The following is a 27,304-nucleotide window of genomic DNA, read 5'->3' as shown; positions in this document are numbered from 1 at the left end:
GGGTGGGTGGGAGGGAAGCGAGATGTCCAGTGGGATTCTGGCAGCATGGCTTGCTTTGCAGAGACTGCTGGTAAGGATTAGGTGTTCGGCCCCCCTGTGGGGGCGCCTGCGTGAACCAACTTTTCCTCTCGCGCTAGCCTGGTCCAAACCCAAAACAAAACACAAAACGTTTTTTTTCCTCCCCTTTCTTTCATGGCGGTTTTAGGATTGGTATTGTGGGAACTACGGGTGACAGATCGTGCTTTGGCGCTTAGAAGAAGCGGGCTTTCTGGGTGCCCCTACCACCCCCTACCCCCCCGCCCCATAACCGCTTTCCAGACCCCGCCTTCGGTGTTCTCTGGTTACTAGAGCCGGTGTTCAAGAGCTTTTTGTGCACCTGCTTCTGCCTTTTCCCTATCACCTTCCTGGTCAGGGCCACTGGCTGGTGTCGTTAATACCGAATTTCGCAGTTGAAGCTACACCTCGGTAAATGTAGTTTTTTTTTTTTTAAGAATTTCTCATGCCTAAAGTTTTTTTTTTTTTTTTTTTTTTTTTTTTTTAAATAAGAGAGTAACAAGTTCTTGAATAGTTTGAGTAACAGGGATTTAATGACTTAATCAGGAGAGTACATTTTCTTCAAGGGTCTTTAAATGGCAGCTGCGGGCTATTTTCATTATATTCCAAAGTGGGTGTTATACCCAAAGCGTTTGGAAGGATCTCAGAGACTTGGGGTATCTAAACGTCTTTGTTAATGTAAATTGAGTTTAAAATTATTTATAAATTATTATTATACTTTTAATTATCTGAAACGTTAGGTCATAAATTTAGTGCTTGCTTTCTAAGTATAAAGTGTAAGAATTTACTGGGTTTTTAAAATTTTAATAAGCAGACAGTTGCTTTGAACCGTGGAACAGAAAGGTATTTCTGAAATGGGAAAATTTTGTTTCTAAAATCTGTTTTTGACACCTTAGTATGTTAGTTTCATATGTATTAAAGTTGGGAACACTTTATACTGGGGTTTGCTGTCTAAAAACTGGTGCAGGATTGAAGGGTCTATTTAGTAAGCAAACACTTTGGGTGTGCAGCCTTTTGACCTGCCATTTTGGTGTATCTTCATCCTTTGAGAGCTGTGCCGTTCCTACTAGCTAAATAAGATAATTTATACAGTAGTACTTTCTGGGATTCCTTCATCTTTAATTTTTTTTTTTTTTTTAAACTCATTTGAGTTTGAATTGTCATAAGACAACTATTTGGGTGGCCTCAATTTCCAAGTCCATTTTCTCTCAAGTAATGGCCTTACACATTTTTTATCTGGCTTTATCTTTTTTCATGATCTTTTCTGCTTGCTTAAATTTGTTATACCAACAACTGACAGGCATTAATTTAGTTATCTGAAATTACTTTGAACATTAGTAGCCTTGCCATATTGGGACGTAAGTTCAGTTAAAGGTAAAAGAAGTCATGAAGGCTGTCTAGAAGATAAATGGCTAGGGCTAGCTTATTGATCGAGTAGTTGCCTAGCATGTATTATTGTTCTGCATTTGCTCTCCAACACCAAATAAACAGGAATGATGGTGAATGCTTGTAAAAATCCCCTCATTAGGGATATAGACACAGGAGGTTTAAGGTAATTCTTGGCTGGCCAAGGTCCCCCCGACCTGGGATGCATGAAATGCTGTATAAAAATAAAGAAATATAATGGCTAAAGGATGAGAATAGAAGAGATTTTGTTTAAAATATTTAGAAGTTATTGATCTTTAGTGTGTATGTGTGCATTCATGCATGCGTCTCTTTTCAGAAGGAATCTGAAGTTACTTCTCCCATGCTGTTTTAAGAAAAGCCAGGCAAGTGACATATACCTGTAGTCCCAGGAGTTGGGTAGCGGAGACAGGAGGATCAGGAATTTGGGGCTAGCCTGTCCTAGATAGCCAGACCCAATCTTGGAGAAAAAAAAATCATACACACACACACATATTATTTGTGTGTTTTCTCTGCATGTATGTATATGCACTATTTCTTTGCCTAGTTCCAGCAGAACTCAGATGAGGGTGTCAGATTCCCTGGGACTGTTAAAGAGGGTTGTGATCAAACTGTGGGTGCCGGGGAAAAAAACCTGGGTGAGCCCAGTCTCTCCTTTGTGTTTGAAACAGGGTCTCATATACCCCAGGCTGGCCTCTAGTTCAGTGTGTAGTTGAGGAAAACCTTGATTTATTTGTGCCCACTTCCCAAGCACTGTGAGTTCAGGTGTATGCCACCATGACCTGCTAGAAATCCTATTTTAAAAATTGTTTAATTTATTCTTGCTTTCTGTGAAAGCAAACAGATATTTAAACTCCCTTATGAGGACTAGAGGTGAGACTGTTATGCAGAACTACAGACCGGTAGTTGATTTATATCTCAATTACAGTTCTGCTCTTGTTTTTTATGCTGACAGGTTATAACAAAACAATAGGCAAAATGGAACTTAGAAAAAAATCAAACGTGAGTGTTCAATGCCAAATGATTGCATTGTATTGCATTGTGGCTGACATTTTGTGAGATGAAAAAGAACTACACTTATAAAATAATTTTACTAAAAGGAAAAATTAGGGAAGATGGATAAGAGTAATGAAAATATAGATTAACTGACTTAAGTCACATGGGAAGACTTGGGTTTTTCTTGGTGAGACTTGCCCCATTGTAAAGGAGCAAATATCAGCTGAGGTGGAAAACCCAGAAAGGAACGGTGACATGTAACAGTAACTTTTATTCTCCTGATGTAATTGTGGTCTCCAAGGCTCTGCTTGGCCTCAGACTAGCTCTAACAATATGTTCTAATCTTCTGGCTCCTTCTCATTCTCTGTCTAGCTTGTTCTCTCTTGAACCTGTCTCAGTTAAACTCTCCTGGTAAAACTACTTTCTCTTTCTCTGTTAAGTAGCCTCTCTTTTCTCTTCGTGAGAGTTGGACATATCCTATTCTGTCACATCTGTCTCTGATTTGTCACTTTGTCTGCCACTCAATTAGATATAATTTTCAAGCATGTGTATTCCTTCTACAACTAACTTTACCTTCATTGTTTGGGAGTAAAGAAAGGTGTGTGCTAAGGGCTGAGCCACACTACAGCTAGAAACAGGTTTTTCCAGTAAATAACACAATCTCGGGGTTTGCCTGTCTTTCCATCTTTTCCCCCTAGAAACCGGGACAAATCTTGCCACATTTGCTTTTGTCCACAGTAATACCTTTTTGTTTTTCCTTCTTGCCCTCTTAATTGCTTATATACTTCATTAACCTGATTTACAGGCCTATCTAAATCAAATCTGCTGAAGCCTCTTCTACTTTTTAAAGATACTTACCTACTGTGGGTTTGGCATAGCTACAGGATATCTACTGTCTTAGGGTTTGAATTCCTGCACAAAACATAACCAAGAATAAGTTGGGGAGGAAAGGGTTTATTCAGCTTACACTGCCATGTTGCTGTTCATCACCAAAGGAAGTCAGGTACTTGGAGGCAGGAGCTGATGCAGAGGCCACGGAGGATGCTGTTTACTGGCTGGCTTCCCCTGGCTTGCTCACCTTGCTCTTTTTTTTGTCTTTGTTTTTTTTTTTTTTGTTTTTGTTTTGTTTTTTTGTTTTTTTCGAGACAGGGTTTCTTTGTATAGCCCTGGCTGTCCTGGAACTTACTTTGTAGACCAGGCTGGCCTCGAACTCAGAAATCTGCCTGCCTCTGCCTCCCAAGTGCTGGGATTAAAGACGTGTGCCACCACATGTGGCTCTTCAGCTTGCTCTCTTATAGAACCCAGGACTACCAGCCCAGGGCTGGGCCCTCCCCTCTTGATCACTAATTGAGAAAATGCCTTATAGTTGGATCGAATGGAGGCATTTCCTCAAGGGAGGCTCCTTTCTCTGTGATAACTCCAGCTGTGGCAAGTTGACACACAAAAACTAGCCAGTACACCTGCACCAGAACTAAGGCCTCCATTGAATTTCCTTCTTCTTATCTCTGTAGTGAACATAATCCAGTCTAGCAAAGTGAAATGAGTATCATACACTGCCTTTGTTGGTACCTCATTTTCAGCCTCCTCTAGGTTTTTCTCATGTGTCCAAGTTTGTTTGTTTCATTTGGTTTGGTTGTTTTTAAATTCTGAGAAGGGTATTTAGCACTTATTTCTATTCTTTCTTCCTTAGGCTGCCTCTCCAGCTATGAGAAGTACCAAGCCAATGACCCATCTCATCATCATCTTGATCCTCTTGATCCCCTTTAGCTGTCAAAGCAAAGACTAAAATGGAGGACATTAGCTGTATGTCTTTGTTAGGTGGTTCCTCCTTTACTTGGGCAAATTTCCTTGAGCAGAGAGTTCATCATCACTTGCATGTCTTACCTGCTGCTGCAGCTTCCTTACAGTCCTATTCCAGATGTTTCTTTCAGGCAGTGCAGCGTGTTCTCTGGCGCATCAGCCATTTGAGGGTATGCTTGAACTCATTTAGAGGATCATAATTCATTAAGAAGGCATAAGACAGAGGACTATAGTCCCCAGCTAGGAGTTCTGCCCCGACTTCCCTCTGGGCAGATGGCTTAGTTTCAGTTACAAGACTTATAGCCCATGGTAGGAACAGTCTAACTGTTAGGACAGCAAGCAAGCACACTGTTTGGTGCCACATGGAGAACTGCCTTAGAGGGTTTACCTCCTTGAACATTTCTCCTCAGATAGTTTTAGTTGTATACCTTAGCAAGGATAATCCAGCTGTTCCTCTTAGACTAATAATTAAGCCCTTATTTGGGTATTAAGTTTTGTTGTTCTTTCCAGGTAGAGGTGAACAAAAAGTCTGATCATGGCTGGATGGTGGAGGTGCACACCTTTAATCCCAGTGCTCAGGAGGCAGAGGCAGGCAGATCTCTATGGGTTGGAGGTCAGTCTGGTTTACAGATCTAGTTCTAGGACAGCCAGGTTTACACAAACCCTGTCTCAACCCTCCCTCCCCCTAAAGTTTGATCACTCTGTTGCTCACCAACAACAAACCAAAGAAACATCCAAGGCGATGAGTCAGTTTTACTGGGTTTACTTACAGGAATATAGGTGACCCCACACAGCTAAGTCACAGGGCTAGAGGGAGTGGTTATGCCGTGTTGCTCTTTCAGAGGGACTGAGTTTGGTTTTCAGCACCCATATTGGGTTGTGAGCTGCCTGTATATAAAGATAATATCTTACGCACTGTGTAAAAGCACTCACCTATCAATAGAATGCTTATTGGCCAATGGTCTGAGGCCAGATTAAAAGGTGGGACATCTGACAGAGGGAGGAATTCTGGGTTTCAGTCAGGCACAGGGACATGAGTCTGGATATAGAAGATGGTTGCATGAAACTGAAGACCAAGTAATCAGCCATATAGTGGGACTTAGATTAGAATAAATGGGATAATTAAGATATGAGCTCCTTGGAGAATAGACCCAAGCTTAAGGCCTAAGCATTTATTTATAAATGTAAGTCTCAGAGGCATTATTTTGGGGAACTTGTGCATGGGTGGGAAAGCCCACAGTTAGAAATGATGCCCAACATGGAGCATGAGCCTACAACGACCCTGAGATTAAGAGTCTCTTGAAATACCGACTAAACTAGCTGGGTGAGTCAAACTCCAGGGAATCCAATATCCTTCTAGTCCCTGTGGTCACTTATACATGTGTGGCATTACATACATGCACGCGCGCGCGCACACACACACACACACACACACACACATCTTTTAAGGTCATATTCTAGTAGTGAAGTCCTGAATGCTTTGTAGTTGGAGTTCTGCCTTTAGATAGCTTTCCCTCTCCTACATACTAGAGAACTCCCAAGACCACATTAGCTGGGTTGTGGAACACAAGAATGGTAGGCACATCAGAAGGAGTTAATTGCTAGAATCTGAAGTGAAGGTCTAATCCATGATCTCAATGAGGGAATATTATTAGTGGGTTTAATCTTGAACAGATCTTATGCAGGTAGCTGCTCTCATTTCAGGATTGTAACAGTTATGTCATGCCTGGAGCCCAAAGTTCACAGCATTTATCTGTGTAACATCATAGCTAGCAGTTTATCTTACTAATCCAGAAAGATTTTATGTTTTTAGAACATTTCTTGAGGTCAGAGAAGAGTAGTCAGTTCTCTATACCATGTGACATCTGAGTGTAATTGTAATTTTGGGGGCTTTTCTATGCCCCTCTTATTCCCTATAAATGACACAGAGACCTTAGGTTTATTAACAAGCTGCAAGCACTATGGCTGGGTAGATATTCATCTAGTCTAACTCGGTCATGCTTACCTGGACTACTTCCCAGCTATGTGCCCATGTGAGTTTTGCCCTGGCTTGCTCTGCTCCATGTGTGTCCTTAGTCCCTTGGAGACCTGCTCAAGGAAAATCCTCCTGGTTCTTCTCTTCCTCTCTTTCCTTTTCCCTTTCTCTGTCCTTGGGATCCCTGGCTGGGATAGGAAATTCTGCCTTCCTTCTTCTCCTGCCCAGCTATTGGCTATTCAGACTTCATCAACCAGAGAAATGGAAAACTGTCTTTACACATCGTTGACATAGGAGACGATCCAATAATCATGCGAGCGCCAGTGTCCAGCCTGCAGCCAGAACTCTGGGTACAGAAGCGAGCATCTGAAGTATACAGTGCACAGAAGCATCCCTGTTCATTCCTGCTCTGCTTCTTTACTTAGGGCTCTAAATTTAGCAAACGTTTAGAATGTAAAACATTTTCTCCTCAAACACATTTTTTAGTTTGTTCCAATATACTAGTTGTTGAGAAAAGATTTTTTAAAAAAATATTTGATATTTTCTCCAATTTATATAGTTTTTATTTTAGAGATTTATATAGTGTTTAAAATCCATGATCTATGCATACATCTTTAGAACAAGCTGTGAGTTTTAGTTATAAATTTAGCGTAAGTTTAGGATGTAAAACATTTTCTTCTCAAATATATTTTTAGTTTGGCAGTGCTGGGCTCAAATTCCGGGTCTCACACTTGCTGGGCAAACTCTGAACTGCTGAGTTATGTCTCCAGCCTTGTTTTTGGTGTTCTGTTTTTGTTTTGAGATAGATTTTCACTCTGAAGCCAAGTGTGCCATTGAATTTGCCAGTCTCTTTCCTTATCCTTTTTAGTACTAGGATTTCAGGTTTGAGCTACACCATGGCCAGCTTCTTGCCAAATACATTCCTAATTTATGTTAAAGTGGGCTTACTTTATAACTTTACTTACAGAAAGTATAGCATATCCCATTCAAGGAAAATTTTAATATTTAAGATTTTTTTGCTTAATAAATAATTGTCTTATTTACTTATTTTTAAGTGTGTGTGTGTCTGTGTCTCTGTGTGTGTGTGTTCATGCATGAAAGTGGCTGCATTTGTGCCAGGAACACATGGAATACATAGGGAGGTTGGGTGTTGATTCTCATCTTCCATCTTGTTTGAGACTGAGCCTTTCTTATTGGACATTGCTGTTGCCCATCCTGCCTCCTCCCTAGGCAGGAGTCTCCTGTCTTGCTTTCCATCTCCTCCATAGGAGCATTGCTTGTACTCTTGCATTAAGCTTTTGCCTAGGCTATGGGGATTTGAACTCAGGCTGCTGGGCTTGTGTGTTGAGTACTTTACCTGATGAGCAACTTTCTCAGTCCCACTTTTTCCTTTTAAAACAATTTGCTTTTAGTGCTTTTAAATACAGGCTCACTTTTATTGCCTGTCTAATTTTGAGCCATTTCTTATTCATCCAAGATATTGCATGTAGAATATGTTCAATGACTGTTCATTGTTCAAGTAAGTCTTAGTTCAGTGTGCATGTGTCTATTGATATTAATTATTTTAAAAGTTTTTCAATATATTTCTAACATGCAATAGTGTAAATGATTGTGTTAAATTATATAAATAAGAGAAAAAGGTAAAAGTTACTGTATTTCTCATTCATAATTAGTAATTAAGCATATATATAATTTTCAATGTTGTTTTTTCCTCTCATATAACTTCTCCATAAATAAAGATGCTGCATTGTCTAACCTTTATAATTGATACATTTGGAAGGATGCTTAGCATTCTAAAAATCAGTGGTTGTAAAACTGTTGGCCTGATAGGTTTATCCTGTCATTTCATAGGATAACATCTAGTTATTTTAAGTTTAGCATGCTTAAAGCCCAATGTTACCTCCTTGCCCCTTATTTAAGACAGGCTAGATATGGAGACGTATATTCACTGGGATGTAACAGTTTTGTTCTTGTGTGTGTGTGTGTGTGTGTGTGTGTGTGTGTGATTGTGTAACTCTGGCTGTCCTGGAATTTGCTCTGTAGACTAAGTTGGCCTTGAACCACAGAGATCAGCCTGCCTCTGGCTCCAGAGTGCTGCTGGGATTTAAGGTGTGTGAGTTTTGATTCTTGGTACATTATTGCCAAAATGCCTTCTAGAAAGATACCAGTTTATATTCCTACAGTGTCTGAGGATTCATTTTGCTTTTAGTGTCAGTCAGTATTAGAAAATAATTTATGTGAATTTTAGCAAGTTTAATACTTTATTTTCCCTTGCACTTGGATTTTATTTTTATTTTATATACTTTTTATCTTGTTTTTCTTTTTTGTAAAGATGTTGGGGGCTGTAGATGTGGCTCAGCTACTGAGAGCATTTACTGTTCTTGCAGAGGATCCTACCTTGGTTCTCAGCGTGTTAACTATATATTTCATACTTCTCAGATTCCTTCCCCCAATCTATCATTTTCTCTTGTCAGAAATTTTGAGACTCACTTTTAATGTAAATACAATCTGAGATATTTCTTATTTCTTTGTGTTCTAAATTTAGTGAGATTTCTTCTTGTTTAAAAAAAAAGTGTTTTTTTTTCTTTCATTTGGCTTTATGAAAATCCCATTTCATTGACACTTCTGTTTTTAATATGTTTATTATCTTGGTGTTGGGTAAAATGAACTTTCTCTATGTGAAATGACTAGAGCTTTAATGACAAAGACCTTTTTTTTTTTGACATTTTTCTGTTAACTTTTAGGAAGTAATGATGTAGAAAGATACTGGGCTATATCTTTGGGAGATGTGGGAAAACTATGGCTAAATACTCTTTCTGTGGTGGTCTGTGTTCTAGCTAAGGATATGTGTTAAAGCTCTAAGTCTTTGTTAGGAAATTGTCCAGTCTGTTGAACAATCATATATTACAAAGTTTGAGGGATAAAATTCTTAATGCTGTGCTTTACCTCTGTTAACAATTATTACTAATTTTGTCTAGTTGAATGTATCTTTTGGATAATTACACATTTTGTCATTAAGTGCATCATTTTTCCTCTTTAAAATTATTCTTGGTAATATCTTGATGTTCTATACTTTTTAAAATGTATGTTCTTTAGCAATATTTTCTTTTTCCTATTATTACTTGTGTTTCATATTTTTCTGCTTGATAGAATTTTTTTAATAGGGTCAGGTAACAGATATACAGCATTTTTATTTTAGTAAGATTTTCCTCTATGTCTTAAAGAATAATGTTGATAGCATATAGTATGCTTTTTAATTTTGGGAGGTGGCTCACTTGGTAAAATGCTTGTATTACAAATGCAAGGAATTGAACGACTTAAGTGTGGTCCCCAAAATCCAAGTGAAAATGCTGGGCCTGATGCCCAGCCAGCTAGTTTAACCTAATTGATGAATTCCTGGCTAACGAGGAATCATGTCTCAAGGGAGGGGGCTGGTGGTATTTAAGATAACATCTGAAATTGTCTTACAGTCTACATATGTATCCTCCCACACATGAACGTCCCCCCCCCCCATATACTTACTTACATGTCCATAAAAAGAAGATATGCTTCTTTCCAATATCTCAGAGAACTATTAAAATAGTAGCAGTGCTAGAGCACTTGCCTGCCACATGTAAGGCCTCAGGCTCTCTACTCAGCATCAAAAAGAGAGATGGCTTCCAAAACAAACACAAAATATGTAACAGTAAGTAAGTATTATATTTTAAGATTTTCAAGTTAGATGGGTAGTGGTGGCGCACGCTTTTAATCCCAGCACTCAGGAGGCAGAGGCAGGCAGATTTCTGAGTTCAAGGCCAGCCTGGTCTACAGAGTGAGTTCCAGGACAGCCAGGGCTACACAGAGAAACCCTGTCTCAGAAAACTCAAAAAAAGAAAAATGAAAAAAGAAAAAAAAAGATTTTCAAGTTAATATTGTGTTGAATTTTATGTCACTTTATTTTAAGATAAAATTTTAATATGATTCTAGTAAAATTATCTGACTGTTAAAGTTTATTCCTTTTGTTTGTAGTTAGTGACTTTCTGTACTAACTGCCCTCCTTTCAACATGGTAATCCATAGTAGAAATCCAGAATCTTCCTTAAGACCATTGGAAACCTTTTCTCATGGTCATTTCTACCTCTGAACCTCTGCTTCTGTGTCAGATCTTTGCTTCTATTTCTCCTCTCTGATCCAGGCATAATATTTAGTACCCTTAGTTTTTATATGTATATGTACTCCATGGGGTGTATTACTAGGGTTGGCCACACTTCTAATTCTAGTGCTTGGGGCTCTAAGACAGCCCAACTCAAAGCCAGCCTGGGCTATATAGGAAGCCCAATCTGAGAAAATAAAACAGGGCCTATGGAGAAGGTCATCAGATAGAGAGATGCTTGTCCCAAAACCTGACAACCTAAGTTCAATCCCAACTTCCACAGTGGAAGTAGAGAACTGCCTCCTGCAGGTTATCTTTTGGCCTCCATACTTGCATTGTGGAGTATGGATGAATGAATGAATGAATGAATGAATGAATGAATGTAATTAAATCCTCAAACAACAACACTATCAAAGATTAAAAAAATAATTCTGAAGCCAAAAACCTCTGCAAGGAGGATTTATGAGTTTGGCAGACTTCAGGGAGATTGACACAACACTATGAGAGACAGTAAGCACTCATTGAAATGTGTTTAGTGCATTTGTTCTGTTTTATTTGAAACAAGGTCTTAAATAGCTTACTATAAGCTCAGGCTGGTCTAGAACATGTGATTCTCATACTTACCTCCTAGTACTGCGATTACAAGCATGTGCTACATCTCCATTATAGAATGTGTATATCATGTAGATCAATTTATCTGTGATATGTGTTTGATAGTGTATTCTTTAAGATAAGTGTTTGAAGGATTCCTTTATATTAATAAGCTTGATAGAATGCTTTAAAATCTGAAGATGGCTCAGCATATGAAAGTGCTTGCCATACAAACCTGATGACCTCAGATCACACAGTGGCAGGAGAGAGCTGACCCCAGAGAGTTGCTCTGACCTGCACACATGCTATGGTGCATACATACATGTCTGCACTTACATACAAAAACATGCATATGCACAGTATAATTATAAGTACATTTTATAAAATAAAGTTTGTCTTTATGTGTTAAAAATTAGTCTTTATTTATTTTGCAGAGAATTAATTAAAGGCAACATGGCCACAGGAGGAGGTCCTTTTGAAGAAGTAATGCATGATCAGGACTTACCAAACTGGAGCAATGACAGTGTGGATGACCGACTCAACAATATGGTATGATGTTTTACTGTGGGTGGTATATTGTTGACCACTAATGTTCAGTGAGGCTTTCCCATCAACTGTATTTACTGAAACTCTGTAAAAACTGCAGGCAGATAGACTAAGGGACTCTTGGTTGAAGACACTTTAGCTGTAGTTTATAGAAAGCATGAATTAGCTTAAACTAAAATAATGATTTATTAAAAGGAGGTGAAAGTGCTTTATGGAAGCCATGTTAAAGGAGTATAGCTCAGTTTTAGGAAAGGAAAAAGAGAAACAGCAGAGGTGTTCAAAATTGCTTTTCACCTCTGTGCTTGTGCTTCTAAGACCTTTTCCCTAACCTAGCTTTCCCTTCCAGATCTGCCTTTTTTCTCTCTCTGGTTTGTGTCATATACTGAGATGGCTTTTTTAAAGATTTGCAGCCATGAAGGAACTTATATAATGACTAATTTAACATTATGATTATCTAGCTAAATTTGGTTAGCTCTTCTTTTTTCACTTATCAGTATCCTGAAAGGGATGAATTAAATAATATAAAAGGTTCACAGGACTACCCATACATGGAACAGTTCCTAGAGAGGCAGAATTTCCTAGAAGTGATGACAGTACTAAGCAGTTTTATTATAGTAGTAGTTAAGCATCTGCCAGTATGGATAATGTAGGAATGCGTAGTTGTTTTTTTTTTTTTTTGAATGAATTCAGTTATGAAGGTATGGTATAAGTAAATGTAAGTATTTTCTAGTTAAAATAGCATTTTATTCTGTATTTATATAGTATGTAGTAGACTTTTGCCTATAAAATACTAATGGGGACAATAGTAGTTATACTGGTGCTTGCCAAGTGCTAGGTATTATTCTAAATGTTCATACATATTATTTTTAAGGTACCCTATTTTAAAGGTTAAAAAACCGATCCCATGTGAAATTATGGGACTTGCCTAGTGTTTCTTTAGTGGTAATTGCTTTAGAACCTAGGTCAATTGTATTTCTGTCTTTTTTGTTATACATACAGATTTTCATCTAAAGGAGACCTGTTAAAGACGTATTTATTTCACTACTTAATTTAGAACAGTTTTTTTTTTTTTAACCTTTTTAAGGTAAAGGTTTTACTATACAGCCCAAGCTAGCTGCCCTTGAATTCTTTTAAACATTCCAGCTTTTTTTCTCAGTCCCTCAGTGTTGAGATTTATAGATATCAGAACAGATAGATGGAAAGAAGAGTTTTTAGAAATGCTTTTGCAGTGGGCCTAGTAGTGCATCCCTGTAGTCTTATACACGTAGACAGTTGATAGACTGAAATAGGAGAATCATGAGTACAAGAATAACCTGGATTGTATGGTGAATTCAAGGCAGTCAGAACTAACAAGACCTTATTTCAAAAAAGAAACTATTGAAAATATTTAAATTGATTTGCATATTGAGATTTGTGATTTGGAGCTTAATATTTATTATCAGTAATAGGCTTTTTAAAGATCAACTGAAATATTAGGATGGATGTAATAATGAAAAACAAACAAACAAACAAACAGATTTCACAGAAATAAATCTCTAAGGTAGAGTATTTGTGTGTGAAAATGTCTTGAAATTTTAATATCCACATCAAAGTTCTGTTTTTGTTTTTTTGTTTTTTGAACATACTAAATTATTTTTCTGGTTTGAATTGGTCAGATTAACTTTTGCTTTTACTTTTTTAAAGGAGTGGGGTGGCCAACAGAAGAAGGCCAATAGATCATCAGAAAAGAATAAGAAAAAGTTTGGTGTAGCAAGTGATAAGAGGGTAACTAACGATATTTCTCCGGAGTCATCACCAGGAGTTGGAAGGCGAAGAACAAAGATTCCACATACGTTTCCACACAGTAGATATATGACTCAGATGTCTGTTCCAGAGCAGGCAGAACTAGAGAAACTTAAACAGCGGATAAACTTCAGTGATTTAGATCAGGTTTGTGAATTGCTTTCAAAATAAGATATAACTGTGGGAAATACTTGAAATGGATTAAGTAGTATATCTTAAGAATAAAAGATTGGGAAAAATTTTAAATTCTGATGATAAGAAGCAAAGTTATATTTTTACATTTGCCAAAGCTACTTCTCTCTGGGTTATTTTCTAATAGCTAGCTTAAATTATGAAAGTAGATTTTGCTAAGTAGATAAGTTTAGCACATTTATTGGATAAGTGTGAATGTGCTTGGTTATCTAAAGTTTAGAATATAACTAACTTATAATAAAGTTCACTAAAATGAAATTTAGATCTAATGGCAAATAGAAATGATAATAAATCTCTTCACTGGTATTTTTACCAGTATTTTATTGTCATATCTCTGTCTTGCAGAGATAGAGGTTTTCAAACATATAGAATAATAGGTTCAAGTCTAATATGACAGTGATCGTGTAAATGATTATGTAAATGTGCTATATACACATATGCCAGGCACTAAACTGATTTGTGTGTGCATGTGTATGTGTATGTGGTGTTGGAGATTAAATTTAGGGTCTTAAAGATACTTTGTAAGCAGTCTGTCTAGCTGTATTGCCAATTCTAAACTCCTTTTTCAGATAGTGTTTCATGTAGATAAATCATTGTGCTTATTTTCTATTAGTTAATACCAATTCATTGGATCCAACATCTATATGAATTTTGTTAAATAAAAAGCGATATGGATTATAATGTAGCCCACAGTACTGTGTTAGACTAATCATTCATATTTATCAACTGCATTATCTCAAAAAATGAGAGTAATAACATTTTGATAATGTAGCATAATTTTGTAGATCTGAATCTCAAAGCTCTTTTACAGAACTATAGACACTTCATCTAATGTTGAAACTAAGAACAGTGGAATCCTAAAAATTTGTTGAAAGATTAATGTTTATGTGATTTGGTTTCCTTTTTGTGTATAGAGAAGTATTGGAAGTGATTCTCAAGGTAGAGCAACAGCGGCTAACAACAAACGTCAGCTTAGTGAAAACCGAAAGCCCTTCAACTTTTTGCCTATGCAGATTAATACTAACAAGAGCAAGGATGCTACTGCAAGTCTTCCAAAAAGAGAGACGACAACGTCAGCACAGTGCAAAGAGTTGTTTGCTTCTGCTCTAAGTAATGACCTTTTGCAAAACTGTCAAGTCTCTGAAGAAGATGGGAGAGGGGAGCCTGCAATGGAGAGCAGCCAGGTAATAAAATGGGTTTATCTAAAAGTATAGACATGAAGATCTTAAGGCGTATTAGGCTATGCATGTAGGAATTTCACTTAGGTGGAATTAGCTTTTCTCTAGCCCTCTTCAATAATCTACCATATTTATTTTAAGTAGAATAATACTTTATTTCTAAATGGTTGGGAAATTACATATTTGTGTTCATTAAATCTCTAATTTGTGAAATACTGAACTGCTAATTTTTTTTTATGATTTATTTATTTACTATATGTAAGTACACTGTAGCTGTTTTCAGACACACCAGAAGAGGGCATCAGATCTCATTATAGATGGTTGTGAGCCACCATGTGGTTTCTGGGATTTGAACTCAGGACCTTCGGAAAAGCAGTCAGTGCTTTTAACCACTGAGCCATCTCTCCAGCCCTGAACTGCTAATTTTTAATAAAGGGGTATTGGAGTCAGTATGATTAGGCTTTTTAAAAAAGAATTTTTTTCAGTGTAGCTATTGGGGCTGAAGAGATGGCTCAGTGGTTAAGGGCTCATATGGCTCTTGTGGAAGACTCAAGTTTGGTTGCCAACATACAGACTAGATAGTTCACATCTCCTGAAACTCTGGCTCTAGGAAGATCTGATAGGTCTGCTCTTCACAGGCACCTGTGCTCACATGCACTGCCTACTGACATGTATACAACTAAAGTAAAGTAAATCACGAAAAAAAGAATAAGACAGTGTTGATATTTTTGGAAAATATTTTCAAAAGTATACTACTTTTTTATTTTTATTTATTATTATACATAAATTCACTGTAGCTGACTTCAGACACACCAGAAGAGGGTGTCAGATCTCATTATGGGTGGTTGTGAGCCACCATGTGGTTGCTGGGATTTGAACTCAGGACCTTTGGAAGAGCAGTCAGTGCCCTTACCTGCTGAGCCATCTCACCAGCCCCAAAAGTATACTACTTTTAATTTTACTTTTATAATACTACCAATTATTTATAAAGAGATAGAACTATTAGAAGGACTATTTAGGGGCAGTGAGATGGCGCGGAGGGTAAAGGTGCTTGCTGTGCAAACCTGGCCACCTGACTATGATCCCTGGAGCCCACGTAAAGGTGGAAGGAGAGAACATAGTGCACTTAGGCCTCTGGCACATCTGTGCATACGTATTCATATATCATCGTGCACACGGGAGACCCCCACCCCTGCCACCTACGGAATAGATAAAATAATTTCTTAGCACTTTGTTTTGTAAACACAATTTTGGGGCCTGGTGAGATTACTTAGTGGGAGAACCTACAGTGCTTGGGTCCTGGCACTCTGTAGGGACAATGAGGGAATGAGGAAAGAACAGCCACATGGCTGTGCTGCTGTGAACTGTAGGACTTCACTCACTGGGCCTCCTCTGCTGTCTACACGCCGCACCTGAGCATTCAGTACCTGGAAATCACGTAAAATAGAAAAATAGAAGGACAACACCAACTCCATGCAATTTTTCAGATAATATAAACTAAACTAGTTTTATTATTACTTTTAGATTGATGGTGATTGAAGTTTATTGACGATTATGTTTTCATTTTTAAAAATCTAAGTTTAAAGATTTCTTGCCTGTATAAATGTATATGGTAAACCTAGATATGTTTGCTTGATAACACTATTGCTATAAATTATGCTTGGTGTTATATGGTGTATACTGCCATTCTTATTTTTCTTTTTAACATTTTCCTACAGATTGTAAGCAGGCTTGTTCAAATTCGTGACTATATCACTAAAGCTAGTTCTATGCGAGAAGATCTTGTAGAGAAAAATGAAAGATCTGCCAATGTTGAGCGCCTTACTCATCTGATAGAGCATCTTAAAGAGCAAGAAAAGTCATACATGAAATTTCTACAGAAAATCCTTGTAAGTTTTAGACTTTAAGTGATGTATGTTATTTTTATGATGTACCATGTACAAATACTGATGACATTCTGATGTCACTCCAGAGGAGTTAACATATTTTCAAAATCGTGCCATCCATTATAACATTTTTATTGCCGTTTTTAATAGTTGTATGATTTATACCACTAAAATATTTCAGGCTAGAGAAAATGAGGAGGAGGATGTTCGGACTGTAGACTCAGCTGTGGGATCTGGTTCTGTAGCTGAGAGCACATCGCTAAACGCAGATGTGCAGTCTGAGGCTTCAGATACCACGGTAAGCCGCTTTTTGGTAATTAAAGTGCTGGAAATGAAGATGTAAGGTTTTCCTCCAGTTTTCAAGATGATAGTTTTTTGGCATTCTTTAGTAAAAAAGTGTATTCTAGGAAAGAAACCCTCAAAATGTTAATGGTATATATAGTTTCTAAACACAGAAGTTTGAAAGCTTTATTACTAACATTGTTGGAAATCTAGTCATTTTTAGATTTCGTTGTACAGAAATGTCAGTGAAGTTGGTTTTGCTCAGCACAGCTTTCCTGGTTTTAAGAAGCATTGGCAAACTTAGATTCATTGTAGGTATAAAACTGTTAGTATCACTAGGGTGTGATACTCATGAATATTAAGCATGTAATTGCTGGAGAAGTTTTCACGTTCATTTTCTGGTGAGGACTCATTTTAAATGTGCTAAGATTTTTGAAAACTTCTCATGCTGTAGTACTTTAACAAAGCTAGATGTCTAATAAAACGTTGAAATAACAGCTAATAAATGAATCAGGATATTAACATTATTTACTCTCAATGAAGAAAAAGTAATGTGGTTTCTGACTATAAAATAAAATTAATAAAACATTTTCCTCTTGGGAAAGAGTAATTTATAGGACTCTGGAGAAAGAAAAGGTTATAAGATTATTTAGTTCAAAGAATGTAGTATATTTCAAAACTGCTTGGCTTTTAAACACTTTTATTTGAACAGATGTGCACTTCCCTGAAGTGCATGTGATAACCACTACACTATGGAAGCAACATTCTAATCATACGCGTGTGTAGCTGTTAAACACGTAGTGCTACTAAAGTAAGCCTTTTTTTTGTAATGATTAGCACCCATGTATTGATTTTTGTAATATATTTCAAGATAGCATTCAGCACTAGGAATTTGAGGGTTTGTTTCCTTTAATTACTGCTCTACAAATTTTACCTGTTTCTTTTCTCCTCCCTATCCTTCCTATTTAGCCCTTTTTAAAGTAAGAAATTTGATTTTTTTTTTCTTTTTATTTAGGAAATACTCAGGGGGTTTGATCCAAACAGTTGTTGAAGAGTGGATTCAGCTGTGGGGAATTGTTTTCTGTCATAGTGGTCCTGGGAATAGTGTCTCTCTTCATACCAGGAGCAGCAGCAGCAGCAGCAGCAGGGTTAGGGTTGGCTGAGGAAAGGATTTTATAGGAGAGGGATGGGGAATGTTACAGTTGATTGTAATTTACATACTAAAATCCACAGTATTTACTGTGATGAGAATTTCCTTCATAATGATAAAAAATCATGGCCTTTTGTAAATTGTTATGTACCAAATAAATGTTAAAATATGCTTTAGCAGTTTTCTATACTTCAAACTTGTCGCAGATATAGTGCTTGCTTATATTTAATAAGTAACTTTATTCTGTAGAAACTTGAAAGTCTAATTAAGTTTACTTCCTCTTGGGGATGGCTTTGGGTTAAATTTATCTTTAAGGTGAAACGAGACATTATTGTATTTATTTACAAGGCTGGCTTATATGTTAAACAGGAGTTTAACATATATGGAGTTATGTTAACATATAACAGGAGTTAACTTAATATGTTACACTATTTAGTGAAGGAGGCATCTTTTAGTCATGAGAATTCGGCCCTGCATTGAGGACAAACTAGGGAATTCAGCTTCCCAAGAACAGGTTTCAGACATTGATGTTACTACAAGTCCTAAAGGGAAAGGTGACAAAGCTCCTCAGAATGACAGGGAACTGAGACCTAATAGGAAATGTAACTGAAAACGTGGATTTCCCTCAAAGGTATACTTCACAATGTTAACTTGGGAAGTCTTTAAACGAGCAGCTCTGTAGTTCTATTTCTTCTTTATTTGCTTTTCTGTTAACTGCTATTACTCTTAACTCTATAAATTATCAACTCCATTGATATACTGTAATCTGTTTTAGTAAAATGCTGTTGCTAAGTGTTTTTAAATCTTTTTGCTTTAGAATACACCTCTGCATGGATAAAATATGGTAGCTGATTTTGATTTATTATAAATTATAGAATAATAACTTGTTCTTTTTGTTAAGTTGCTCTTGTTTATAATACTAGTGTTTATGAATTCGAAAGATACTTTAACTTTTTTTATTATTATTATAAAAGTTCATTAGAGTAAAAGAAAACAGTACAAGATTTTAGGTTTTCCGTCCTTCGTGGAAGAGATGCTTTTTTCTGCTTTTGGCTTGTATTTATTTGTGTTACTGTTTAAAATCTTTTCTTCTTCCTCTCTCTCCCTCTTGGAAAAAAAAAATTAGTTAGTTGATTTGCTCATTGATGTTTTAATGTTTTGCTAGATTTTCTTCTTCAGTGTTTGATTTTAATGTTTTTTGTTTTAGTTTCCTGTGATTTGTATAAAAGCACTTAAGTGAAGAAGGCAGTTTCTGTAGTTCTTCTAATACATTTGAAAGAAATAACACTTGTAAAAGCATGTGTATCCTTTTAGCAAGAGCTAAATATCGATTTAATAGTTTAGGATACACCATAGTAATTTCGTAAGTTTTATTGTTAGCTTGTTACCAATGATCATTTTTTACTTTATAGTTATATTTTCTTCCTTCCTTCTTTCTTTCCTTTCATTCTTTTTTCTTTTCTTTTTTTTTTTTTTGATGTTTAAGATGATGAAACAACCTCATATTTTGGCAGTTTTTTTATTACTTTTTTGGTGTGTCGAGGCGTTGTCTTTAGTTATCCAGAGCACTAAGCTTAAGGTACCCCTTTAAGCAGAGAAGTGCCTGGTTATCTTTACACTTAATAGCATTGAAGGGGCAAAAGGGATGTGAACTACTCCAGGTATGCCTTAAAATTTGTCTTTCTTCCTTATACAGTACACTGTAGCACGTTTACCAGGTCTTCTTTCACCCTGTGGTAGTTCATTAAACAAACAAACAAACAAACAAACAACCCTCCAAAGCCCTTCTGTTTCTGTCTCTTGGAAAGTATTCTTACAAATAAGAATAATTATAACTTAAACTTGTTCAGGGATTTGTCACAATTTAACTATACTTAATCTTGATCTTTTAAAACAAAATTTTTATTTTTATTGTGTGTGAGTGTATGCCTGTGGTGGGCCACAACATGCTTGTGGAGGACAACCTTTATTGCTCTCCCTAGACAATGTGGGTCCTCAGGATTGACTCAGGTCATCAGACTCAATGCTTAGCTGTAAGACAAGCTCTCTAGTCTGCTGAGCCATTCTGCCAACCCTAGTCTTGATTATTAGGTCATCCTAATGCAGCATACTTGCACATAATTCACAAATGATTTTAATTAAATAAAACCTCACTTTGTATCACTTGACTTTTAAGTTTGTTTTCTGTTTATAGAATCCGTTAACTCTAACTCCTTCCACTTTGTCCCTCTAAGAGATACAAAATATATTGTGTTTGAAGAATAGAGAGAAAGGTTTGAAATCGATTCTACGTTAGATTCGGAGCTGAAAACAGCCTTATGAGTTTGCAGGTTGATATAAAATAACTATCTATGAAGACTGATATTTTTGGTGTATTTTATAGATGTAATATTTTGTATTCTGTAACAGCTTCATGTATACCTATCCTTTGTGAGAGGAGTACTGTCCCACCTTTGTTTTGAGACAGTGCCTTTCATTGGCTTGTAACTGGATCAAATAAACCAGTGAGATTGGCTATGGGTTTCACGTATCTGCTTCTCCCAACCTTTGAAGGAGTAAGTTTACAAGTGTGGACCACTAGTTCTAGCCTTTTTCTAAAAAAAAATACAGGTTCTGAGGATCCAACTCAAGTTCTTATGCTTATAAGGCAAGCAGTTCAATTTGCCTCCTCCCAATCCCCCCCCGCCCCCCCCGCCCCCCCGTTTTTAAAGACAGGGTCTTACTGTGTAGCTAGGGTACAACTCATGGCTAGGGTGGAACTCTTATAGACCACACTGGCCTTGAATTCAGAGTTATAGCTGCCTCTGCCTCTCAAGTACTGAGATTTAAGGCATGCACCACTACACCCAGCTAGCTTCCCAGCTTTCTTCATAGTTGATTATAACTACTAATCTGAAATGTAAATTATATGTATATAAAAGTTGTTAGGTGTCATCAACCTGCACTAAACTTCTAGTTTCATCTTAACTTTCTCTGAATAGTTAACTGTACTTTCTTCACCTTTTCCCCCCATTTCTAAGTCACAATGTAAGATGTTGTCATGGCTACCCAGTCTTATTTACAGTATTGATGGTTCTACTTGGAGGAGGTAGATGGAAGAGGCTTTGTGTAACGCTGGTGAAGGATGTCATCCAGAAGGAAACTTCTTGAGCTGTCTGTATTCCCTGTGGTTTCTCTAGAAATCACATTTGCCCAGGGAAAGTAGATCAGTGTATTTATTTTTACTTTCAAAAGAAATCATTTAACTTTTTACTTTGTTTTGTAATTTTAGGGGAGAAATCATTTAAAATTTTATATTCCCAACAAAAATTTGTTAGTGTGGCAAATTTGAAGCCAAATCAATACATTAAAGGGGATATTTTTTTGTCAATGGATTAAAATAATAGAACTTTAAAATATTTTGATGGTAAATCATTTATGAAGAATATCTTTACAATATATTTTATATATAACTGGGCTTAAAATTTATTGTTTGGGGCTGTATTTACATTTCTGTTTTTTGATTAGTTCTGATTAGTTTGAGTAGTTTTGTTCAGCTGTGTTTTAAATTTTAATTTTGTGTATGTGTTTGGTTTTGTTTGTTTGTTTGTTTTTTGAACACACGTGGCCTTAAAGCAAGAACTTTACCACTAAGCCATATCATCAGCCCATTTGGTCATTACTTCTTTAAATTTTTTCTTTTAAAATATTGTTTTATTTTGCATGTATAAGTGTTTTACCTGTATGTATGTGTGGGTATCCTATGCATGTCTGATGCCCATAGAGATCAGAAGAGGGTATTAGAGTCTAGGAACTAGAGTTACAGGTGGTGGTGAACCTCTATGTGAGTGCTGGGAAGTGAACCTGGCTGGGTCCTATGCAAGAGTAACAAGCATGTATAACTGCTGAGTCATCTCCACCCCCATTGGTAGTTTCTTCTAAGTAGTCCCTATTTAAATCTTTTATGTTGCATATAGAGAGGATGATAAATTTTTATTGTATTGGGGAAGTCTTCCAGATTCAGTTTATGCCCCAAACTCAGCTAAATGGACGTAATTTAAGAGTTAAAAACTAATAAAACCACTTGATACAAAATAGAGTTTTCTGCTTTGTTATATATTTAATGTGCTTCAGTTAGCCTTTTTACATAAGATAATCAAATATATTTAAAAATTCTTGACCTTGGTTAGAAGTTGGTATATTCTCTGTGTCTCTGTCTTCTCCTCCCCTGCCCTCACTTATTTTGCTTTTGTTGTGTATGTTAAAAGTTCTCTTCTGGAATGATAGAAAATGTTGCTACCTGATAGTATATAGAGAAAATCTTTGAGAACATTAACTCAGTATAATTTGTAATTGGTTCCCTATTATTTTGTCTGCAGTATGTATAGCTCCATTTGCCTTCCTATAATTTGAACCTTCTGCTTTCTAAGAGTTTTATTCCCTTCCTTTTAACTGCTCATAGTTTTTTACTGTAAAAGTACTCAGTTTTTAGTGTGGGACATACCAATTTTCTAATCTATTAAAACTGTATCTAGGGTTGTGTATTTAATTGAAACTAGTATCTGCTGTACTTTGCCATTAGCAAATGAAACAGTCCCATGGATTTCAACTGTCAGGTATTAGTATTGTTGGTCTTATTTTTCAGGCCAGAGATCCTCAGCAGGAGCCTATGGAAGAGACAGAAAATTTGAAGAAACAACATGATTTATTAAAAAGAATGTTACAACAGCAGGAGCAGCTGCGAGCTCTGCAGGGCCGACAGGCTGCTCTTCTAGCTTTGCAGCATAAAGCAGAGCAAGCTATAGCTGTGATGGATGACTCTGGTATGTGATAGTCACAGAATAATCGCTTTAGAAGAAAGGCTCATTATTACAAAATGAATTGCTATTACTGTATTATCAGATCTCGGTGGTTGACTAGTTTAGCAACCTGCAAGCCAGGTTTACTCTGTTCTATGCTTTTCTCTGGTTATACAGAAGAGGTTGCAGGAACAACTCCTGGCTATCATACCGTACAGACCTTTGAGAGGTAAAACAGATGGGCCTGTATGTAGTACTGTTTAGTAACCTCAGAGTGATAGGGCTCTTGTTTCTTTTGTTTCCACTTTGCAGGAATTACTGCCTTTTTGTTTTGTTTTGTTTTTGTTTTTAATCTCACTCAGCTAAGATTGTTGTTGTTATTTGTCTTGCAAAGAAGGTTTAAAAAATAATAAGCCAGGCCTGGTATCATAACACCTGTAATCCCAGCACACTGAAGTCCGAGGCAAGGAGGCTCAAAGAATTCTTAGGGTACAGTTGGTAAAGTGCTTGTTCCACAAGCATAAGGACCTTAGTTTGGATCCTCAACAAGCACATTAAAGCCAAGTCATCTGTAGTCCCAGCTCCAGAAGGGACAGAGACAAGAGGATTCCCTGGGGTTCTGTGGTCTAGCCAGTTGATGAGCTTTGGGCTCAGTGAGTAATCCTGTCTCAAAAATAATATGGAGAGTGACTAAGGAAGATACCCCAAATCAACCTCTGATGTACACATATGTGTACATAGCTACCCTTCTCTATAATACTTCATAGAAGTATTATATGAACTTTTAAAGCTGCTATTATACTTTAGTATTTGGTGAGACTCGAAACCTTTTTTTTTTTTTCCCTTTTTCCTTCAGAACTGTATATAACTATAAGTGACAATAGAATTGATTAGTATTGAGTCACCTGTTTTAAGTTATTAGGTTAAAAGTAAGATTTTGCTTATTAAAACTCAATAAAAGCTAAGGTTTTTTTTTTAAGTTTTATTTTTTAATTGACAGATAGCAATTGTATATATTTGCAAAGTAATATAATAGACTTCCATTGGCTTAATTATAATTATGTCTTCATATCAATTCTCAGTTTATTTATCTTTGAGCATTATAATTAGGCCAGTATTTATTTATTATTATTAATTATTTGCTTTTTGTAAGTTTCATGAAGGTTGCCTACAGGATTGTGGGTTGCTCACAGGTTTATGGGCAACTAACCAGTGGCTGCATTACTGAAGTAGTGTCTGTATCATGCTCACAGCCGTTACTGCCTGTGCATCCTGTGGAGCAGTGGGGCTCACAAAGTTCCTAATTTCTTCTCCACAATCTTGAGTAGTTGTTGGATCATCAGAATTGTAGGCTACTGGCTAAGGCTTTTTACCCTTGGGACTGTTTCATAGAAAAGGATGTCAAACACAGTCTCTTACTTGGCTAGGTTTTATTAGAGAATATTAGTAGAAATATTAGTAGAAATTAGTAGAAAATTAGTAGAAATATTAGTAGAATATTAGTCGAAAGCTATTGAATTTTAGGTTAAAATATACAAATAATTTCTTTTACAAAATATACTATTAGGAATTTCAATTAAAGGCTGTAATTAGATTTATATTTGAGCTTTATATACTTCTTCAACAAGAACTTTAGCTTACTTTTAAAAGTTTTTCCTTGTGTTTTATGAAATTTTACAGTAGAAAACTGATGAAAGCAAGGGTTAGTGTTTCTAATTTGTTTGGAGACACAACACATCTTCCTTAGAGAAGGAGTGCTTTATTTTTACTGTCCAGAAAGTTGTTTGTTAATTATCTGAATTGTAATGTTGGTGTTTTACACAGAGAGTTTAGACTAGAAAAAGATTTCTGTCAGTCTCAAATACTAGTTTTTACTTTTTGGTTGTTATTGTTTTGGTTTGTTTGTTTGCTGTAGCAGAAAATGCTATTTTCTTTTTAAGAAAAAGCATTTTGTAGCTTCTGGCTTTTAACATTGAAAGGCTAAAAAGATGGCTTCTGGCTTTTAAAAATTAAAAGGCTAAAGGATAAAGATGGGGAACTGGGTAGAGAGCAGTAGGTATTGTCAGTATTGTCTTCAGAAACGTGCTTTAGGAGGATGAGAGGATTTTTGTTGTGTGGGTTTTTGTTGTTGTTTATTTATTCTATGTATATGAGTACACTATTGCTGTCTTCAGATGCACCAGAAGAGTGCATCAGATCCCATTACAGATGGTTGTGAGCCACCATGTGGTTGCTGGGAATTGAACTCATGACCTCTGGAAGAGCAGTCAGTGCTCTTAACCGCTGAGCCATCTCTCCAGCCCAAAACCTGTGGTCTTTACTGAAACTGCTCTATCACAAGCAGCTACTTCAGTAAAATTATCTACTCAACTGTGGGAGTACAAAGCTTGGCTAGCTGGATTTGGTCTACTTTATGGCATGGTTTTATGGAACACTGTCAATCTTATTTACATATTGCTAATTTTTTTGCCATTATTTAATAGGAGAAATGGGTGGTTGAGGCAAGAACTGTATTCCAGAAAGCCATGCTACTTTTCAGTCTATACTTTGTAGAAAAACATGCCCATTCCTGAATTGCAGTATTGGTTTTCTTGTAGGAGGCAGAGTCAGCACTGTTCCTTCTATCTGATAAAGCCTTTCTATCTCTGACCAACCAAATCACATTTATTAATTGGGACTACAATCCTAGCTTTTCTTGTAAGTTGAGATTGAAAAACATGAGTCACTAGAGTTTAGCAGTTGTCTCATTATTTTTCTGTTTTTTAGATATAAACTAATAAAGTGGTTGGCTGAGAGATAAGTAAGGTAACTAAAAGTTTCATACTCATGTTCGGTTGAAGTTCTCCCCCTCACAATGTATGCGTCACTTGGTGCTCATTTATACTGAGTATAGTATTGCATTTTGTTTTCAGTTGTTACAGAAACTACAGGAAGCTTATCTGGAGTCAGCATCACATCTGAACTAAATGAAGAACTGAATGATTTAATTCAGCGTTTCCATAATCAGCTTCGTGATTCTCAGGTGATTAGATTCTATAGTTAAGTTTAGAAATCACAGTAATTAACCCAGTGGATCTCAAGCCTCAGTAAACATAAATATCACCTGACTTGACTGTTTAAAAAAAATGGAGCTGGGTGGTAGTGGAGCACAGTTTTAATCCAAGCACTTGGGAGGCAGAGACAGCTGGGTCTCTTTGAGTTCAAAGCCAGCCTGGTCTACAGAGTGAGTTCCAGGACAGCCAGGGCTACACAGAGAAACCCTGTCTTGAAAAACAAAAAAGGGGGAAAAGTGGATACAGAATCCATCAACCTCCAAAATATGATTTGTAAGATTTGAGTGGGCCCCATATAATTCTTAACACTATCTTTTTAGAAATTTTAGGTTAGAGGAAAATGTATGTACTTTGTTAAGATTTATTTTATTTGTATATGTGTACCTGAATGTGTGTGTGTGTATCATATGCATACAGAAGTCAGAAGAGGACAACAGATCTGGGACTAGTGTTACAGTAATTGTGACTGCCTGATGTACATGTACATGCTAGGACCTGGGTCCTCTGTAAGAGCAGCAAAGTGCTCTTAACCAGTGAGCCATGGATCCACACCCAGAAAAGCTAATTTAACTGTGCTGAGTAGTACAGGTTTTTTTTCTCTGTGTAGGCTGTTAGATAAGCATTCTTTTGACCTCTTTTAAACACTGGGTGGTTATAACCTTTGAGACTTGAAGTTAGGCTGTGTATGGTGGTGCATGCTTTAATCCTAGCACTGGGAGGCAGAAGCAGATGGAACTATGTAGTGTGATCTAGAACAGCCAGGGCTACATAATGAGACCCTGGCTTAAAAAAATAAACAAACAGAGACTTAAAATTAGTTTTTTTTTTTTTAGGTTTTGTTGTTGTTTATTTGGTTGATTTTTTTTTTTTTTTTTTTTTTGCATTTTGTTGTTGTTTATATCCATTTTAAGTGTGGTAAAATAAATTTCTCAACGTTTTTTTAATGCCTTTCCATGATTGCTAAGGATGATGAACATTTGTCTTTAGGTTTTCAAAAGATGCATTCTTTTTTTTTTTAATTTATTTATTTTTAATTAGGTATTTTCTTCATTTACATTTTCAATGCTATCCCAAAAGTCCCCCACACACCCCCCACCCTACTCCCTTACCCACCCACTCCCACTTCTTGGCCCTGGCGCGTTCCCCTGTACTGAGGCATCTAAAGTTTGCAAGACCAAGGGGCTTCTCTTCCCAATGATGGGGGAGCCATTTTGGTTCTTGGATCCTTTAAAGTTAGTTTTAAGTTTATGCCCTTGCGTTATTTTATCTTCCTGACAATTTTAAGAAAGGCTTTTGAGTATTTTTGCTTGGTTTAGTATTGAAGCAAAGTCTTACTTTGTAAGACAGGCTGACGTCACATTTTTCATTTTCTGTGCTAGCCTCTTAAAGCACTATGGTTACAGGCTTGTGCTGTCATATCTAGCAGGACAATTTTAGAATTAATAATGTTTTAGTTTTGTGAACTTTGTAAAATAATTATATGCATGTGAATTTTGAGTGTGGGAT

At 36.5% G+C, this 27,304-nt stretch overlaps 1 protein-coding gene across 6 annotated transcripts in view; it reads left to right on the top strand.

Moving 5' to 3' along the window:
- The window catches only part of Pcm1 (pericentriolar material 1), a 91,915-nt gene that overhangs the window by 1,003 nt on the left and 63,608 nt on the right, over positions 1-27,304 (top strand). For 3 of the 6 annotated variants that reach the window (XM_029481018.2, XM_029481015.2, XM_029481016.2), the window contains exons 2-8: positions 11,386-11,500; positions 13,181-13,426; positions 14,386-14,655; positions 16,368-16,538; positions 16,717-16,833; positions 22,592-22,769; positions 25,658-25,767. In XM_029481018.2, the coding sequence (XP_029336878.1) occupies positions 11,405-11,500; positions 13,181-13,426; positions 14,386-14,655; positions 16,368-16,538; positions 16,717-16,833; positions 22,592-22,769; positions 25,658-25,767 (1,188 nt within the window). In that variant the 5' untranslated portion in view covers positions 11,386-11,404. The remainder of the gene's footprint in view (positions 1-11,385; positions 11,501-13,180; positions 13,427-14,385; positions 14,656-16,367; positions 16,539-16,716; positions 16,834-22,591; positions 22,770-25,657; positions 25,768-27,304) is intronic. The other 3 variants (XM_029481019.2, XM_021169412.3, XM_029481017.2) reach the window with 2 other exon arrangements.

This window comes from Mus caroli, unplaced genomic scaffold (assembly GCF_978045245.1).
Source record: "Mus caroli unplaced genomic scaffold, Mus_caroli_1 scaffold_10, whole genome shotgun sequence".
In the NCBI taxonomy this organism is placed as follows: domain Eukaryota; kingdom Metazoa; phylum Chordata; class Mammalia; order Rodentia; family Muridae; genus Mus; species Mus caroli.
This window is presented reverse-complemented; position numbering and strand designations above follow the sequence as displayed.